This window comes from Sapajus apella, unplaced genomic scaffold (genome assembly GCF_009761245.1).
Source record: "Sapajus apella isolate SASKATOON/1434 unplaced genomic scaffold, GSC_monkey_1.0 scaffold39, whole genome shotgun sequence".
In the NCBI taxonomy this organism is placed as follows: domain Eukaryota; kingdom Metazoa; phylum Chordata; class Mammalia; order Primates; family Cebidae; genus Sapajus; species Sapajus apella.
The window spans coordinates 3259500-3274382 of NW_022436979.1; the positions used below are offsets into that span (position 1 = coordinate 3259500).

The 14883-nt window shown below is 37.2% G+C and overlaps 1 protein-coding gene across 6 annotated transcripts in view; it reads right to left on the reverse strand.

Annotated features, from left to right (window-relative positions):
* The window catches only part of NEK1 (NIMA related kinase 1), a 202056-nt gene that overhangs the window by 19693 nt on the left and 167480 nt on the right, over nucleotides 1-14883 (reverse strand). For all 6 annotated transcript variants that reach the window (XM_032298641.1, XM_032298646.1, XM_032298643.1 and 3 more), the window contains 2 exons: nucleotides 14180-14268; nucleotides 12698-12945 (listed from right to left, as the gene is read on the reverse strand). In XM_032298641.1, the coding sequence (XP_032154532.1) occupies nucleotides 12698-12945; nucleotides 14180-14268 (337 nt within the window). The remainder of the gene's footprint in view (nucleotides 1-12697; nucleotides 12946-14179; nucleotides 14269-14883) is intronic.

Consider the following 14883-nt stretch of genomic DNA (forward strand, 5'->3'; position numbering starts at 1 on the left):
GTATTTGTTCACTTAATGAATCTGCCTTACAATAGCTTGACTCAGAGGGAGAAGCAGAGGGAATGGGGAACTCCACAAATACATCATGTATCCACTTGTGGGGGTCAGCCACACATGCTTAACCAGTTTGTACTTTTAAAGAAACAGTGTTCTTTAGAGAAGAATAAAACACTGTTATCACTGACTTTAAATTGCTCATCATCTGTTTTCTACCTTTGTTCCTTCTGAAGGTGAAACAGTGATTCCCTAGAGTGATTTCTACTTTTAAAAGCCTCTCTGAAGAATTCTCCCTAACAGGACAAAGAAAAGAAGTTTTATGGTAGAGGATGAACTTTAAACAATGCTTCACCATTATCTTCTACTGGTGGACTTCTTTGGCCTTTATCAAAACAAAGCTAGATTTGGTAAGGTACAAAGCAATAACATGTCAAAAGTCCCTAACTGATGAATACATTCTATCCACAGATAGAATTTATTGGACATTAACCATGTATTAGATGCTGAGGATATAATGGTGACTGAAAATAGACCCAGACCTTGCCTTATGATACTTTCAGGGAAGAAAAACATCTGATTCTGGGAATTCTGAACCTAGAAAAGTTATCATCACAAGATGAGAGAACAGTTGTGGCAAGAGAAAGGAGAAATGCTTATCTATGTTTCATGAGTCATAGGTCTCAGCTGGAATAAGACTGATGGGGATGGCGGGGGAAGCGAGGGAGGAACAGAGAGAGAAAGAGAAAGAGGGAGAGAGGGAGGCGGAAGAGAGAGAGAGAGACAGCTAGAGAGTCTGAGATTGAATGTCTCTTTGATGGAGTTCACTGAATGAACAAGTATAAGGAAAGGACCCAAACTTTTCAGACTCTTCTGATCGGTGGGCTATAACCTCTACCACTCTAATCACTTCACACCACAGGTATGTGGTGTTAATTCAGTTTATGTCACTTTTTAAAAATTAAAGCAACTCTTTACTCCTTTAAACTAGTTACTGATATTTAAATATTATGCCTAATTTTTCTTTTTGAGACAGGGTCACACTGTCATCCAGGCTGGAGAATGGTGGCATGAACATGGCTTACTGCAGCCTTGGTTTCCTGGGCTCAAGCGATCCTCCCACCTCAGCCTCCCACGTAGCTGGGACTAGAGGTGGGTGTGTGCACCATGCTTGGCTAATTTTAAAATTTTTCTGTAGAGATGGCGGCGGGGTGGGGGTGCTCACTATGTTGTTCAGGCTGCTCTCAAACTCCTGGGTTCAAGTTTGAACTTCCAAACTTGAACCTCGGCCTTCCAAATACATGCCTCGGCCTTCCAAATACACCTCAATTTTATGCCACATTCCTCTACAAAGAATTCCAAGGTTTTCCAGGCAAGTTTTCATATAAGATAGCAATGCAGGAACTAATTCACCAGAGGATACTGTTATTTTATGGATAAGTAAGTGATAAACAGAAAGCACAATTTTAAATGACTTTTAATCAGTTTTTGTCTCTGTGTAAGAAACTAGATCAATCACTTTATGTCACTCGTACATCCTTCAAAATCTATACTGACCCACTATGTACTTCACTTCTCTGCATCATAATTTCCTCATCTGTAAAATGGAGACACAGTAACAGTATTAATGGCCAGGAGCGATGGCTCACGCCTGTAATCCTAGAATTTTGAGAAGCCGAGGCGGGCAGATCGCTTGGGGTCAGGGGTTCAAGATGAGCCTGGCCTAAATGGTGAAACCCCATCTCTACTAAAAATACAATTAGCTGGTCATGGCGGTGGGTGCCTGCAATCCCAGCTACTCAGGAGGCTGAGGCAGGAGAATCGCCTGAACCCAGAGGGTGGAGGTTGCAGTGAGCCAACATTGTGTCACTGCTCTCCAGCCTGGGTGACAGAGTGAGACTCAGTCTCAAAAAAACAGTATTTGTCACATAGGATCATTGTGAGAAGTAATTATATGTCAAGCAGCTAGAATAGTATACAGCATACTATTCATACTATTATCCAGCTACTACTACACTAATAATTAGTATACTTTTATTAGATAACTTTGCAAAATCAAAGTAGTTATTTCTCAAGATGAAAAAATTAATAATTATGAACAGTGCATGGCTGTTTTCTGATCTTGAATCTATCTCTTTTGCACAAAGTTCAATGAGTTAGAGTCATACATCCTAGTAGTAACAGAAAGTTCAGTATAATCTGTATTACTCTGATAATATGGTCTTAAATTTGGTACTTCTTATTACCGCCAAGAAGTAAATATCATATTAGTAGCTTCTTTCCAAAATGTTATTGTTTGCTATCCAATAACCCTATATAGAAAATTAACTTACTATTTATCAATGTATTTGACAAAGTGTTCATAATTACAGTTCATTGGAAAGGCATAGCACTCAAAATTAGACATTCCTTTGAAGCATTATGAATAGTTTTAGCAGTCAAGGAGGGTTGACATATAACATACTTTAAACACTTTCAAGGCTGCAATTAGGTCAACTGTGATCTGTCGCAGTATTTCTGAAGTGAGGAATGAGGACCACCAGCAGCAGAATTACTTATGGTTGTGCCAAAAATGCATATTCCTGAACTCTGCTCCAAACATATTAAAACAAATACTTTCGGATGTGAGGTGTAAGAATCTGTATTTTAGACAAACATTCTTCATGGTACCCATAGTCAAATTCTAGGGTTAAGATTCTATGGTTCAAAACAAACTGATCACTTATCAGTGGTGAACGAACAAAAAAAGTTTTCATGAAGTTCTAGTTTTGAGAGAAAATTGCTCTGTAACCTACTTTAACAAAAATAGCTGGCCGCCTGACCAGACTAGAGTCTGAGTTATAGTCATTTTCATTCTAGGGTATCAATCGTGTCACGTCCTCACTGGAATTCTAAGTTACATGGCCCTTTATCGACCAACAACACAGAGCACTGCATGACATGCCTTTGCAGTGCTATCCACTGAATAATCATTATTCAAAGCTATGTTGCAAAATATCACTCTTTTAAAGACAAACAGCTAATCCATTTGGTAACCTAGAGTCTGTCCTTATTTAAACAAAATTAGGAGAAAACAACAATTTTAGACTTTTATTTTGACCTTTTACAAACTAACCTTCAGTGATCTCAAGTGTTATACCCTCATTTAGCAAACCACTTTATAATTACGTTATAAAATCATCTACTGTATTTACAGAATAAATGGTATTAAAGTTATCACAGATTACAGAACTTATTGGCTGTTACAGAAAACTCCGGCAGAGAAATCTCTTACAGAGGGAAGTGGCAAGGAAAGCATTTATTCCCCTGAACAACTTATATACTTCTCTCCTCTGGGGAATATGGCATAGTTTACAATTACATTTTCATTTTGACTATCATTTAAACAAATCTCATACTCAATATTAATAACTATGTATAATAGTCACTAGTGGCTTGCTGATTTGTAATGCATACTCTCTAGTACAATCTATATATTTTGATGTGATCTTTAGTTCTTCTGGTCTGAAGCTGGGTATAAACAAATATGTAGCAGAAAAGGAAGTGGCGTTTTCTGGAATAACCGTGCTTATTCCAAGCCATCACTTATAGCCCTGCTGATGAATGGTGGCAATCACAGCATTACTCTGATTGCCAGCCTTACAGTGATCAACTAAGCCACTAATTACTGTCTGTATGGTTGCTTAAACATGTATTTCAGTTTACTGTCATTACGTCTTAGTTTCTGCAAAAAGAGCCATTTAAAGTACATTAAAAGAATGCCTTAGTATCATGACACAGAGCATATTCCCAGAATTCTAGGGCTCTAAAGATGTGGCTAAGGAACTGCTTGTGAGGTGGAGGATGGGGTAGGGGCAAGAGGACAAGGGAGGACCTGAGCAACAAGAACAGCTCTACTTTTATGTCTTTAAGACATTGTATTCTTTTATTCAGAAAAAAGAGAGACTTTTTCTAGAAACGGGAAAAGGATCCCACAAATTTGAAAACTGTAGCTTACGAACAAGAATGACTGGAATCCTACCTCCTTCACACTTTAGTCACTAAGAACTAGCTGCAATGCCTCAAACACACGGTGCTGTCTCATGTTAGGACAGTTTATTTTGCTTTAAATGTTGTCCATGTGCCATCCACCATGCAAACTTCTTCAGAAATCTTTGTTCTAGGACAGACTAATCATTTCCTCTTTAGCGGTCCCGCTAGCCCACATTCATCTCTCCATTTCAGGAATTATCATAATGCATTACAAGTGTTTTCACTTATTTGTTCCCTCTCAAAGGGTGTGATACACAAGATTTACAACATCCTCAAGGTAGATACAAAAGTCTCCTAGAGAATTTCTTATACTACTCAACAAAGTAAATCGAGAGCATAAAGATATATTAACGTCCATCTTATTTAAGACAAATCTTTGGTGTACTGATTAACTATCCTCACACTGTGTATCACAGACACATAAATGTCCAGATGTTATCAGATACTCAAAAATTAAGCACATTTGGCCAGGCATGGGGGTTCACGCCTGTAATTCCAGCACTTTGAGAGGCCAAGGTGGGAGGACTGCTTGAACCCAGGAGTTTGAGACCAGTCTGGGCAACACAGCAAGACCCTGTTTCTACAGAAAATTTCAAAATTAGCCAGGCATGGTGAAGCATGCCAGTAGTCCCAGCTATTCAGGAGGTTGAGGCGGGAGGATTGCTTGAGTCCAGGAGGTTGAGACTGCTGCAGTGAGCTGTGATTGCACCACTGAACTCCATTCTTGGAGACAGAGCAAGATCCTGTCTATAACATCAAAAAAAGATTACATGCATTTAAGAATATACTTTAAATAAAATCACCATAATAAGTGAAGCTGAAAAACTAACAACTACTATATTAGAGATTCCTGTATGTACTATAGTAGCATGTCCTGTAATTGTAATTTTCCAACCTGATGGACAAGATGATGACGTCTAACATTACTTGGGATGGCAATTCCTATAAATGAAAATGAAGCCAAAGGCCCCACTTGAAAGACTACAATTAGTCACAGCTGAAAAGAAGAAAGAGCAGCTCATTTCAGGCCGAGGTAACAGCAAGTGCAAACTCTACTGCAGGAAAGGGCGTGGTGTATCAAGGGAAAAATGTTAGAATGAGCTAGAGAAAAAGGTTTTGGGGTGAGACAGAGAGGCAGTCAATGCCATATGAAATCCTGTAGACCATGGTAAAGAGTCCGAATGTTATTTAAGCAGCAGAAAGCCACTGAAGTCTTAAGCATGGTTGTGATTTAATTTATAATATTAAAAAAAAAAAGACTTCTGGTTTCTATTTGGACAATGAATTTCACACAGGCAGCCACAGAATTAGGAAGAGAGGTTAGGAAACAATTGTTTGATATGATTAGTGGATTGGTGAAATAGGTTAATAATCTGTAGGAAAGAGCTAGAATCATAAAGTTGAGTCTCATCAGCATATAAATTATATTGAAAGCCCTGGAGCCAGATTACTTGGGAAGTAAATGCAAGTAGAGGAGGCCCAGGATATAGCCTTGAAATATCACAACATTTATCTACCAGAGCTCTGGCCACGAGAGAGTACTAATGGCCAGACTTCACCTCCCACAGGAAACAACTAGAAAACTGGACAAAATACATGACCTTGTATTTAGATAGTAAACATCAGGCAGCGCAGGACTGTAATCTCTGTGAGAAGGGAAACGAATGAGGTCAACCATTCCACTAAACTGGCTTTCAGCCTGGGGAAAATATCTGGACTTTGGGTGCAGCCTTGCTAGACTGATGAGAGAAAGATCAAAGTTTAGGGAGGTAGAACTAGAAAAGACAGATTCATTAAAATAAAATGAAAGAAATGTCGAAACTTTTCAAGGTAGTTTTCTTGAGTCTTTGATGAGCACAGGCCATGAACATGTAGAATGAAACTTCACAAAACTAGGCCAAAACAACTGGGGATCTGTAGGCTGAACAATGCTCAGAGCTCATGCAGGCAGAGGAGATGATCAGACTGACTGGGAGAGAGGCACTTCCTCAAGATCACCTGTGATGCGAAGTGGAGGCTCTAGAGGGTCAGACTTGGAAATAAGTTGAACTAGCTCTAGAATAAAGACAGCTTTACACTTGTCCTAGCAAAGCTTAATGACAAAGTTTAAAAGTATAAAATAGATCTACAAGTAACCTGACTCTCTTAAACCCAACACTCTTTACAGGAAGATAGCAACAAGAAAAAAATCAGATACCTAGGAATATAATATTCACATGTTTCACCTTCAAAAAAAGAATTATAAAACACACCAAGAAGTAGGACAATATGACTCATAACCAGTAGAAAAATAAGTGAACAGAAAAAGATACAGAGATGATGGAACTTGCAGATAAGGATGTTAAGCCAGCAATTTTCAAAGTATTAAAGGATAAATATGAACATAATGAAAGAAATGGAAGATACAAAAGACAACTTCTTTTTTTTTTTTTTGAGACGGAGTTTCGCTCTTGTCACCCAGGCTGGAGTGCAATGGCACGATCTCAGCTCACCGCAACCTCCGCCTCCTGGGTTCACACAATTCTCCTGCCTCAGCCTCCTGATTAGCTGGGATTACAGGCACGCGCCACCATGCCCAGCTAATTTTTGTATTTTTAGTAGAGACGGGGTTTCACCATGTTGACCAGGATGGTCTCGATCTCTTGACCTCGTGATCCACCCGCCTCGGCCTCCCAAAGTGCTGGGATTACAGGCTTGAGCCACCGCGCCCGGCCACAAAAGACAACTTCTAAAGAGAAAACAGAAAATCAAAATAAAAATTTCACTGAGTGGGATTAATAGTATATTACTGCAGAAAAAAGGTAAGTAAACATGACTACATGTTAATAGAATTTATCCACAATGAAGTACAGAGAGAAAAAAAGACTGAACACAAAATGAATATAGTCTTAGTGACTTGTGGAATGGTATCAAGTAGTCTAACATATATGTAACTAGAGTCACAGAAAAGGGAGTAGAGACAGACAGAAAAAAATATTTAATTGAAGTAATAGTCAAAACTTTTCCAAATATGATGAAAAGCATAAACCCAAGGGTCCAAGAAGATCAATGAACCCCAAAACAGGATACACACACACATACACACACTCCCCAAAAACCTTACCAAAGCATTTCATAATCAAATTGCTAGAAACCAGTGATAAAAAGAAAACTGTAAAAGAAGCCAGAGAAAAAGATACACTATATATGTGAAGATAAGAAAGCTCACATATTTCTTAGAAACAATGCAACCCAGAAGACAATATAATTCTATATCTAGTAAAAATAGCCTCTCAAAATGAAGGTGAAATAAAACCATTTTCATACAAACAAAGTCTGAAAAACAACAACAACAACAACAACAAAAAAAACCCATCACCAACAGGGCTGGGCAAGACATGTTAATGGAAGTTCTTATAGTGGAAGAAAAATAATACTTGAATTCTGAACAAAAGAACAAAAAATGTCAGAAACAGTAAATATGTAAATATAAAAGACTTTCTCAATTTGTGATTTCTGTAAAAGATACATGAATATTTAAACAAAAATGATAAAAATGTATTGTGGAATTTATAATATGTGGTAGAAGAATACCCGACAACCATCACAGAGGACAGGCAGGATGGGAATGGAAGTACAGTCATGCTTTGCTTAACAAAGATGCATTCTGAGAAAAGTATTGTTAGGCAATTTTGTCATTGTGATAACATCATAGAGTGTAATTACACAAATCTAGATGGTATCAGCTTACTACATATCTAGGCTATGTGTTAGAGCCAATTGTTCCTACGCTACAAACCCGTATAGCATGTTGCTACACTCAATAATATAGAAAATTGCAATACAATGGTAAATATTTGTCTATGTAAACACTAAGGTATAGTCAAAATACCATAGAAAATATTAAAAATGGTACACCTGTATAGGTAATTACCATGAATGGAGCCTGTGGCACTGGGAAGCTGCCCTGGGTAAATCAGAGAGTGCGTGGTGAGTGAATGTGAAGGCCTGGGACGTTACTATACACTACTGTAGACTTTACCAACACTGTATATGTACACTTAGGCTACACTAAATTTATTTACAAATTTTGTCTTCAATAAATTAAACTTAGCTTACTGTAACCTTTTCACTTTATAAACACGAAGACACAAACACACACGGTAGCCTACGCCTACAGAGGGCCAGGATCATCAATGTCACTGTCTTCCATCACCATATCTGGAAAGTTTTCAAGGGTAATGACATGAATGGAGCTGTCAGCTCCTGTGATAACAAGGCCTTCTTCTGGAATACCTCCTGAAGGACCTGCCTGAGGCTGTTCTACAGTTCACTTTCTTTAAGTAAGTAGAACACTCTAAAATAATGATAAAAAGTATTGAAAATACATAAACCAGGCTTGCAGTCACTTATTGTTGTCACACATTAGTACTGTACATAATCGTATGTCCTAGACTTTTAAAGGACTGGCAGGGTGGTAGCTTTGCTTACATCAGCATCACCACAAACATGTGAGTAATGCATTACACTGTGACACCACGATGTCATTAGGTAGTGAGAGGAATTATTCAGCTCCATTATTATCTTATGGGACCACTGCTGTATATGAGGTCTGTAATTCACTGAAATGTCATTATGGGATGCATGACTGAATATGGTTGTAAGGTTTTTATGGTATATGTGAATCGGTATAATATTATTTGAAGGGAGATTATGCTAAGCTAAAGATGTATCTTGAAAACATAAACAGTAAAGATAAAATAAGGTGCTAAAAATCCTCAATCCAAAGGAAGAAAGAAGTAGAAAGGGAACAAAAAAGTGATCAAATAGAAAACAAATAGCAAAATGATAGGTTTAAACCATCACATGGTTGTTATATTAATAATTACATTAAATGTAAATTTTCTAATCAATTAAAAGATTATTAGATTGGTTAAGAACAAGACTAACATGCTAACTGCAAAAAATACACTTTAAATATAAAATGTTTGGTTAAGAGTAGTAAATAATGTATATATATCATATAAACATTAAGCATAAGAAAGCTGAAATGGCTATAAAAAAAACAGAGAAAACGTTTCAAACAAAATCTCACCAGTGACAAAAAGATTCATTTCATGATGACAAAGGGGTTGATTCATTAAGAAGACATAATTATTCTTAGTTTAAATGTGACTGAGTGGAAATTTCAGTAATGGATAAGTAGAAAGAAAATCAGGAAGGATACTGAACAACATGATCAAACAAGAATACTTCATAAACATAAACATATCAATTCAACCAGTTTAGAAATTTAAAAATTTAGAATACTAAATTTTTATTTGCCCCAAAACAGAGCTTCAATATACATGGAGTAAAAACTGACACAACTGAAAGAAGAAACAGTTATCTATACAAGTTGATATGATTTGGCTCTGTGTCCCCATCCAAATCATTTGGAACTGTAATCCCCACAAGTCAGGGAAGGACCTGGTGGGAGGGGGCGAATTTCCCCCATGCTATTCTTGTGATAATGACAATTTAAAAGTGTATGGCACTTCCCCCTTCGCTCACATGCTCTCTCTCTCAGTCTCTCTCTCTCTCTCTCCCTCCTGCTGCCATGTAAGATGTACCTTGCTTCCCCTTCACCTTCTGCCATGATTGTAAGTTTCCTGAAGCCTCCACAGCCATGTGGAATGGTAAGTCAACTAAATCTCTTTTCTTCATAAATTACTCAGTCTCAGGTAGTTCTTGACAGCAGTGTGAAAATGGACTACTACAAAAGTATAGTTGAGAATTTCAGTCTTCTCTCAGCAATTGATAGTTCAAGTAGGTTAAAAAATCAGTAAAGATGTAGAAGACTTGAACAACACTATCAACCAATTTGACTTGATATTTATAGTACATTTCACAGTGGAAAAACACATATTATTTTTAAGAAATTTGTTAGCGTAGGATCCATTGGCAGAGGAGACAGAAGAGTGACTACTGAGTTCAGAGAAAAACTAGGAAAGTACAGTATCAAAGGAGCCAACAGATAAAGTGAATTTAAAAGAACAGTGTATATGAATTCTGTTGAAAGAAGAAAACTCAAGAAAGGTGAAAGAGAAAATTGTGCAGAGAATCTGGCAATATACTGGTAACTGATGATCTGCACAGAGCTGCTTTAGTGGACGAGCAGGCTAAAAGCCATATTGGAATGTATTGGGAAGTAAATGTATGTAGAAACTGTAATGCGACTGCAATATAGTCAAGATGCTTGGTTGCAAAAGGAGACAGAGAAATGGGATGGTAGCCAGAGAAGGACATTGTGTTCAAAAGAAGTTTGCTATTTTTGATGAGATTTATTAGAACACATATGTTGAGTTAACGATCCACTATCAAAGTTGATGACACAGGTTAGACTGGCAAAATTAATGGAGTCAGTTCCTTGAACAGTGAGGAGTTGGGACCAAAGCACAAGGGGAATTTTCTTAATCAAGTAAAAAGTCCCACCAGTATTATAACTTAACATTTGTAAAAAAGAGCTTTAAAAACGTTTATAAAAGGTTAAATTACCCCACCTTACTAAACAGATTATATAAATATTTATAGGATGGGCAGGGATGGTTTTGTGTTCTTTTCTTAAATGGCTACAGACTGCTTTGGTTTTCTAGTGTTTTTTCTTGCCTCTTTTCTCATAGTCCTTTACATGAAATCTGCATCACTGTTTCTAATTTGCTATGGTTACTTCCAGAGTAAGTACTTCCATAGAACTCAACGCTGGACTAAGGTCATAAAAGGAAATAAAACAATCAAATGTATTATGCGAAGAATATTAACTTTGTAGACAGCAATAAGGTATTAAGAAGCTCTAGGCTAAAGATGACGATACATCATTACTACAAAAAAAGTACATGAATTGTATGATAGTCCTTATCTATAAGCCTTTCTCTCAGACTCTGAAGATCATAATTTGTTTTGATAGTTCACACCTTTCGAAAGACTGACTGCCATTAGATAAATGAGGGAATTTAATAATCTCTAAATTTAAGATAAGCATAAGAAAATATGTCACAAAATAAAAGTATATCCAGCTGAAAAATTAAATTGAAAATCAAAATGACTTTTTATTTATTTATTTGAGACAGAGTCTCACTCTGTTGCCCAGGCTAGAGTACAATGGCACAATCTTGGCTCACTGCAACCTCCACCGCCCAGGTTCAAGTGATTCTCCTGCCTCAGTCTCCAAAGTAGCTGGGATTACAGGTGAACACCACCACACCCAGCTAATTGTTGTATTTTTAGCAGAGGTGGGGTTTCGTCATGTTGGCCAGCTGATCTTGAACTCCTGACCTCAAGTGATCCACCCACCTCAACTTCCCAAAGTGCTGACATTACAGGCATGAGCCAGCATGACTGGCCAAAATGACATCTTTAAAAAATAGTTAAGGACTAAAGAATTCAGACAATTCATTCCTTTACAGACTAAAATAAATGAAAAATGCCCAACCTCACTTGTAAAACACAGAAACATAAATTTAAACTAATCAATACCATCACTCATTTGTTAAATAAACAATTTTTAAGTAAATGATAATAGTGACCATGAAGGTAGAGAACTACTGAGAAGCTGGAGCTAAAAAATAAAGGGAGAAACAATGGGCCCTGCCCGCACTCTGTAAGCCCATGCATCTAGTCTCCCTCCAGGCTGTCTCAGAAACAGAACTAATAAATTCCTTTTATTGCCTAGGCTGGTTGGAATTTGGTTGCTATTTGGCATACAGAAAAATGGGTGTGTTTTCACATACCACTGACAGCACTATAAACTATTTGGAAATCAGGCAGTATTCAATACAACCTTTTGAATTCCACTTACAGAAATTTATTTTATGGAAATAATTGTGGTTATGTACAAAGATAGAGGTGTAGGTGATTACAACAACAAAAATTAAAGTGGAAAGGCATAACAATAGAAACAGATTTGTAAAAAGATTATGATAAGCAGCCCAATGGAATGTGGTTATTTATGATGATATAAAGAGAGTATGTGACAAAGTGCTATTTTCATTACAATATTGTAATAATGGTATTGGCAATAACGTCTTAATATATATTGAATAGAAAAGGCGATAAAGAGTATACATCTTATTTTGGTAAAAAGTTATGTATATGCAAAAATTCTATGAAAAGTAATATAACAATGATATGATTTCTTATTTTTATCTGTGTTTCAACATTTTCTATAGAGATATTTTTTATAATAAACAATTGGTTATGTATATTCAAAAATAGCAAATGAGAAAAAGAGGTCTGAAAAACTTTTACTAGAAAGTGCATATAAATATCTAGTAATCTTTTTACATACAAATTAGGCAATACAGCACCTCTATCCATTTAAGATATATTGTTTAAGCTTAGTGTCATACTAAAAATGGAAGTCAGGTTGGCTAGTGGGAAAGAGCAATAGTGCATGAAGGTATATAAAGGGACTTTTTGCTCAAGTAAAAGACTCTCTAAAAAGAATCCTGAACAGGAAGCCAATGAAATAATCTTCATCCTAGTTGTACTCTCAATTGTAATTCATTTGCTCAGAAGATGGAGGTTTTTGTCGGATATGTGTTTGTGTCTGTGCTAAGAGATTAAAACTCAGTATTACACTTTATAAAAGAAAAACAATCAATAATACATGTTATCAAATGGATAACATTGTCCATTTGAGGGCCATACTTGCCTTTGGGTTGTTTGCATCAAACAGACCAGTTGAAAGTCCAATCAGCAAGGAGTTCTTGTTTGTATTTTTTGGTGGTAAATGCGAGTGAGATCGAAATGGAAAGGACTCTTCTGGTGAACACTGAACTGACTGAACTTGAGAGACCAAGTTCAAGTGTTCAGGGTGAACCACCTTTTGGAAAAATGGTTCTGGTTGCACAGACTTATCTACATCACATTCAGAGTGCTGAGAATCATTGGTTCCAGTTTCTGTGGTAGAAAGGAGAGATTATGTGATAAGTCTATACAGTACTTAAAGTACTAAATGATATTGATAGGTTATAGTATGTAACACAAATTCTAACCAAAACCCACATATCAGGAAAATAAAATCAAAATACATGTGTCAGTATATTACCTTCCGAATAATCTTTAACAGGATACAACGTTTTATCTTCAGGGGGTTGATTTAACTTGTTATACACTTCCATTATATTGAAAGTTCACAAGGCTGGGCATGGTGGCTAATGCCTGTAATCCCAGCCTGTCGGGAGGCCAAGGTAGGAGGACTGCTTGAGGTCAGGTGTTTGAAGCCAGTCTAAGCAATTAATTGAGACTCGTCTCCACAAAAAATAAAATTAGCTGGGTGTAGTAGTGCATGCCTGTAGTCCCAGCTACTCTGGAGGATAAGGTGAGGGTTGTTTAAGCCCAGGAGTTTGAGGCTACAGGGAGTTACAATTAAGCCACTACACTCCAGCCTGGGCAACAGAGTGAGACCCTGTCTCTCAAGAAATACAAACAAAAAGAAAAAAAATTGACACAAATCCAAAGAAATGTGAAAAAATACATTTTTAGTTCCAATTTATCTTTGTTTCTATAGACAAAAAAAATTCTTTTTTCTTTTCTTTTTAAGAGACACGGTCTCACTCTATTGCCCTGGCTGGAGTGCAGAGCCACTGCACTGCAGTCTTGAACTCCTGGCCTCAAGCAATCCTCTCACCTCAGCCTCCTGAGTAGCTGGGACTACCGGCATGCCTCCATGCTTGGCTAATTTAAAAATTTTTTCAGAGACAGAGTAATGCTATGTTGTCCAGGCTGGTCTCAAACTTCCGGCCTCAAGTGACCCTCCTACCTAAGCCTCCCAAAGTGCTGGGACTGCAGGTGTAAGCCATTGTACCCAGCCTACCTTTCTTATACTTTAATACTATTTAAAAAAGAAGACAATTTATTTAATGGCCTGAGTACACTGGCTTGGCTTTGGCAAGTAATTCTAATTTTTTCTTTTTGAATACTCAATAAAAATAACTGACCAAAAAGTTTCACTGCCATGTTGCCATACAATCCAGGCTTATTAATGCATAGTCCAGTGCTCTATAATATTTTTTAAATGATTGAGATGACTGAGAAGGAATGCTTTTTTATATATTACTCAAATGAGATATGTTGATGTTAACAATCATTAACAATCTTCCAGAAGTCATTAGGCTAATGCAATGATGCTTACCTATATGAATGTGACTAAGTTGGTCCACAGTACTCGAGACTCCATCTTCAGAAACTTCATTTTGCTGAATGGTGATCCTATCTTCCAACCTGCCACAGATGGGTATACCAATTAAAAACACGCACACACACACAGAGTTCACCATAAATAAAAGTGCTCTAAAATACAGAAAATGAAACACAAGTTCACTAGCATTCTTTGATCCCTCTTCCAAGTATTTTTCTCACTTTCATACATATATATATATATGAAATACATAGTGTACTTTTTCACGTAAGTATGCTGTATTTTTCCCCCACCAAATAGTAATCATTCACCGTAACCAGGTTCACCACCTTTTACAACAATGTTTCTCTCAAAGTACCGTCCCCAGACAACAGCATAGTAAAGAAACTGGTTAGAAATACAAATTCTCAGGCTCGCCCTTGACCTATAAATCAGAAATTTTGGGGTTTAGCGCCCAGCAATTAGTTGTGAAAAGTCCCAAAGTCATTCTAATACATGCTAATGTTTGAGAACCACTACTTTAAAGAATGGGAATACCCTTTAAGAGTGGAGAACAGGGCCGGGCGCGGTGGCTCAAGCCTGTAATCCCAGCACTTTGGGAGGCCGAGGCGGGTGGATCACGAGGTCAAGAGATCGAGACCATCCCGGTCAACATGGTGAAACCCCGTCTCTACTAAAAAATACAAAAATTAGCTGGG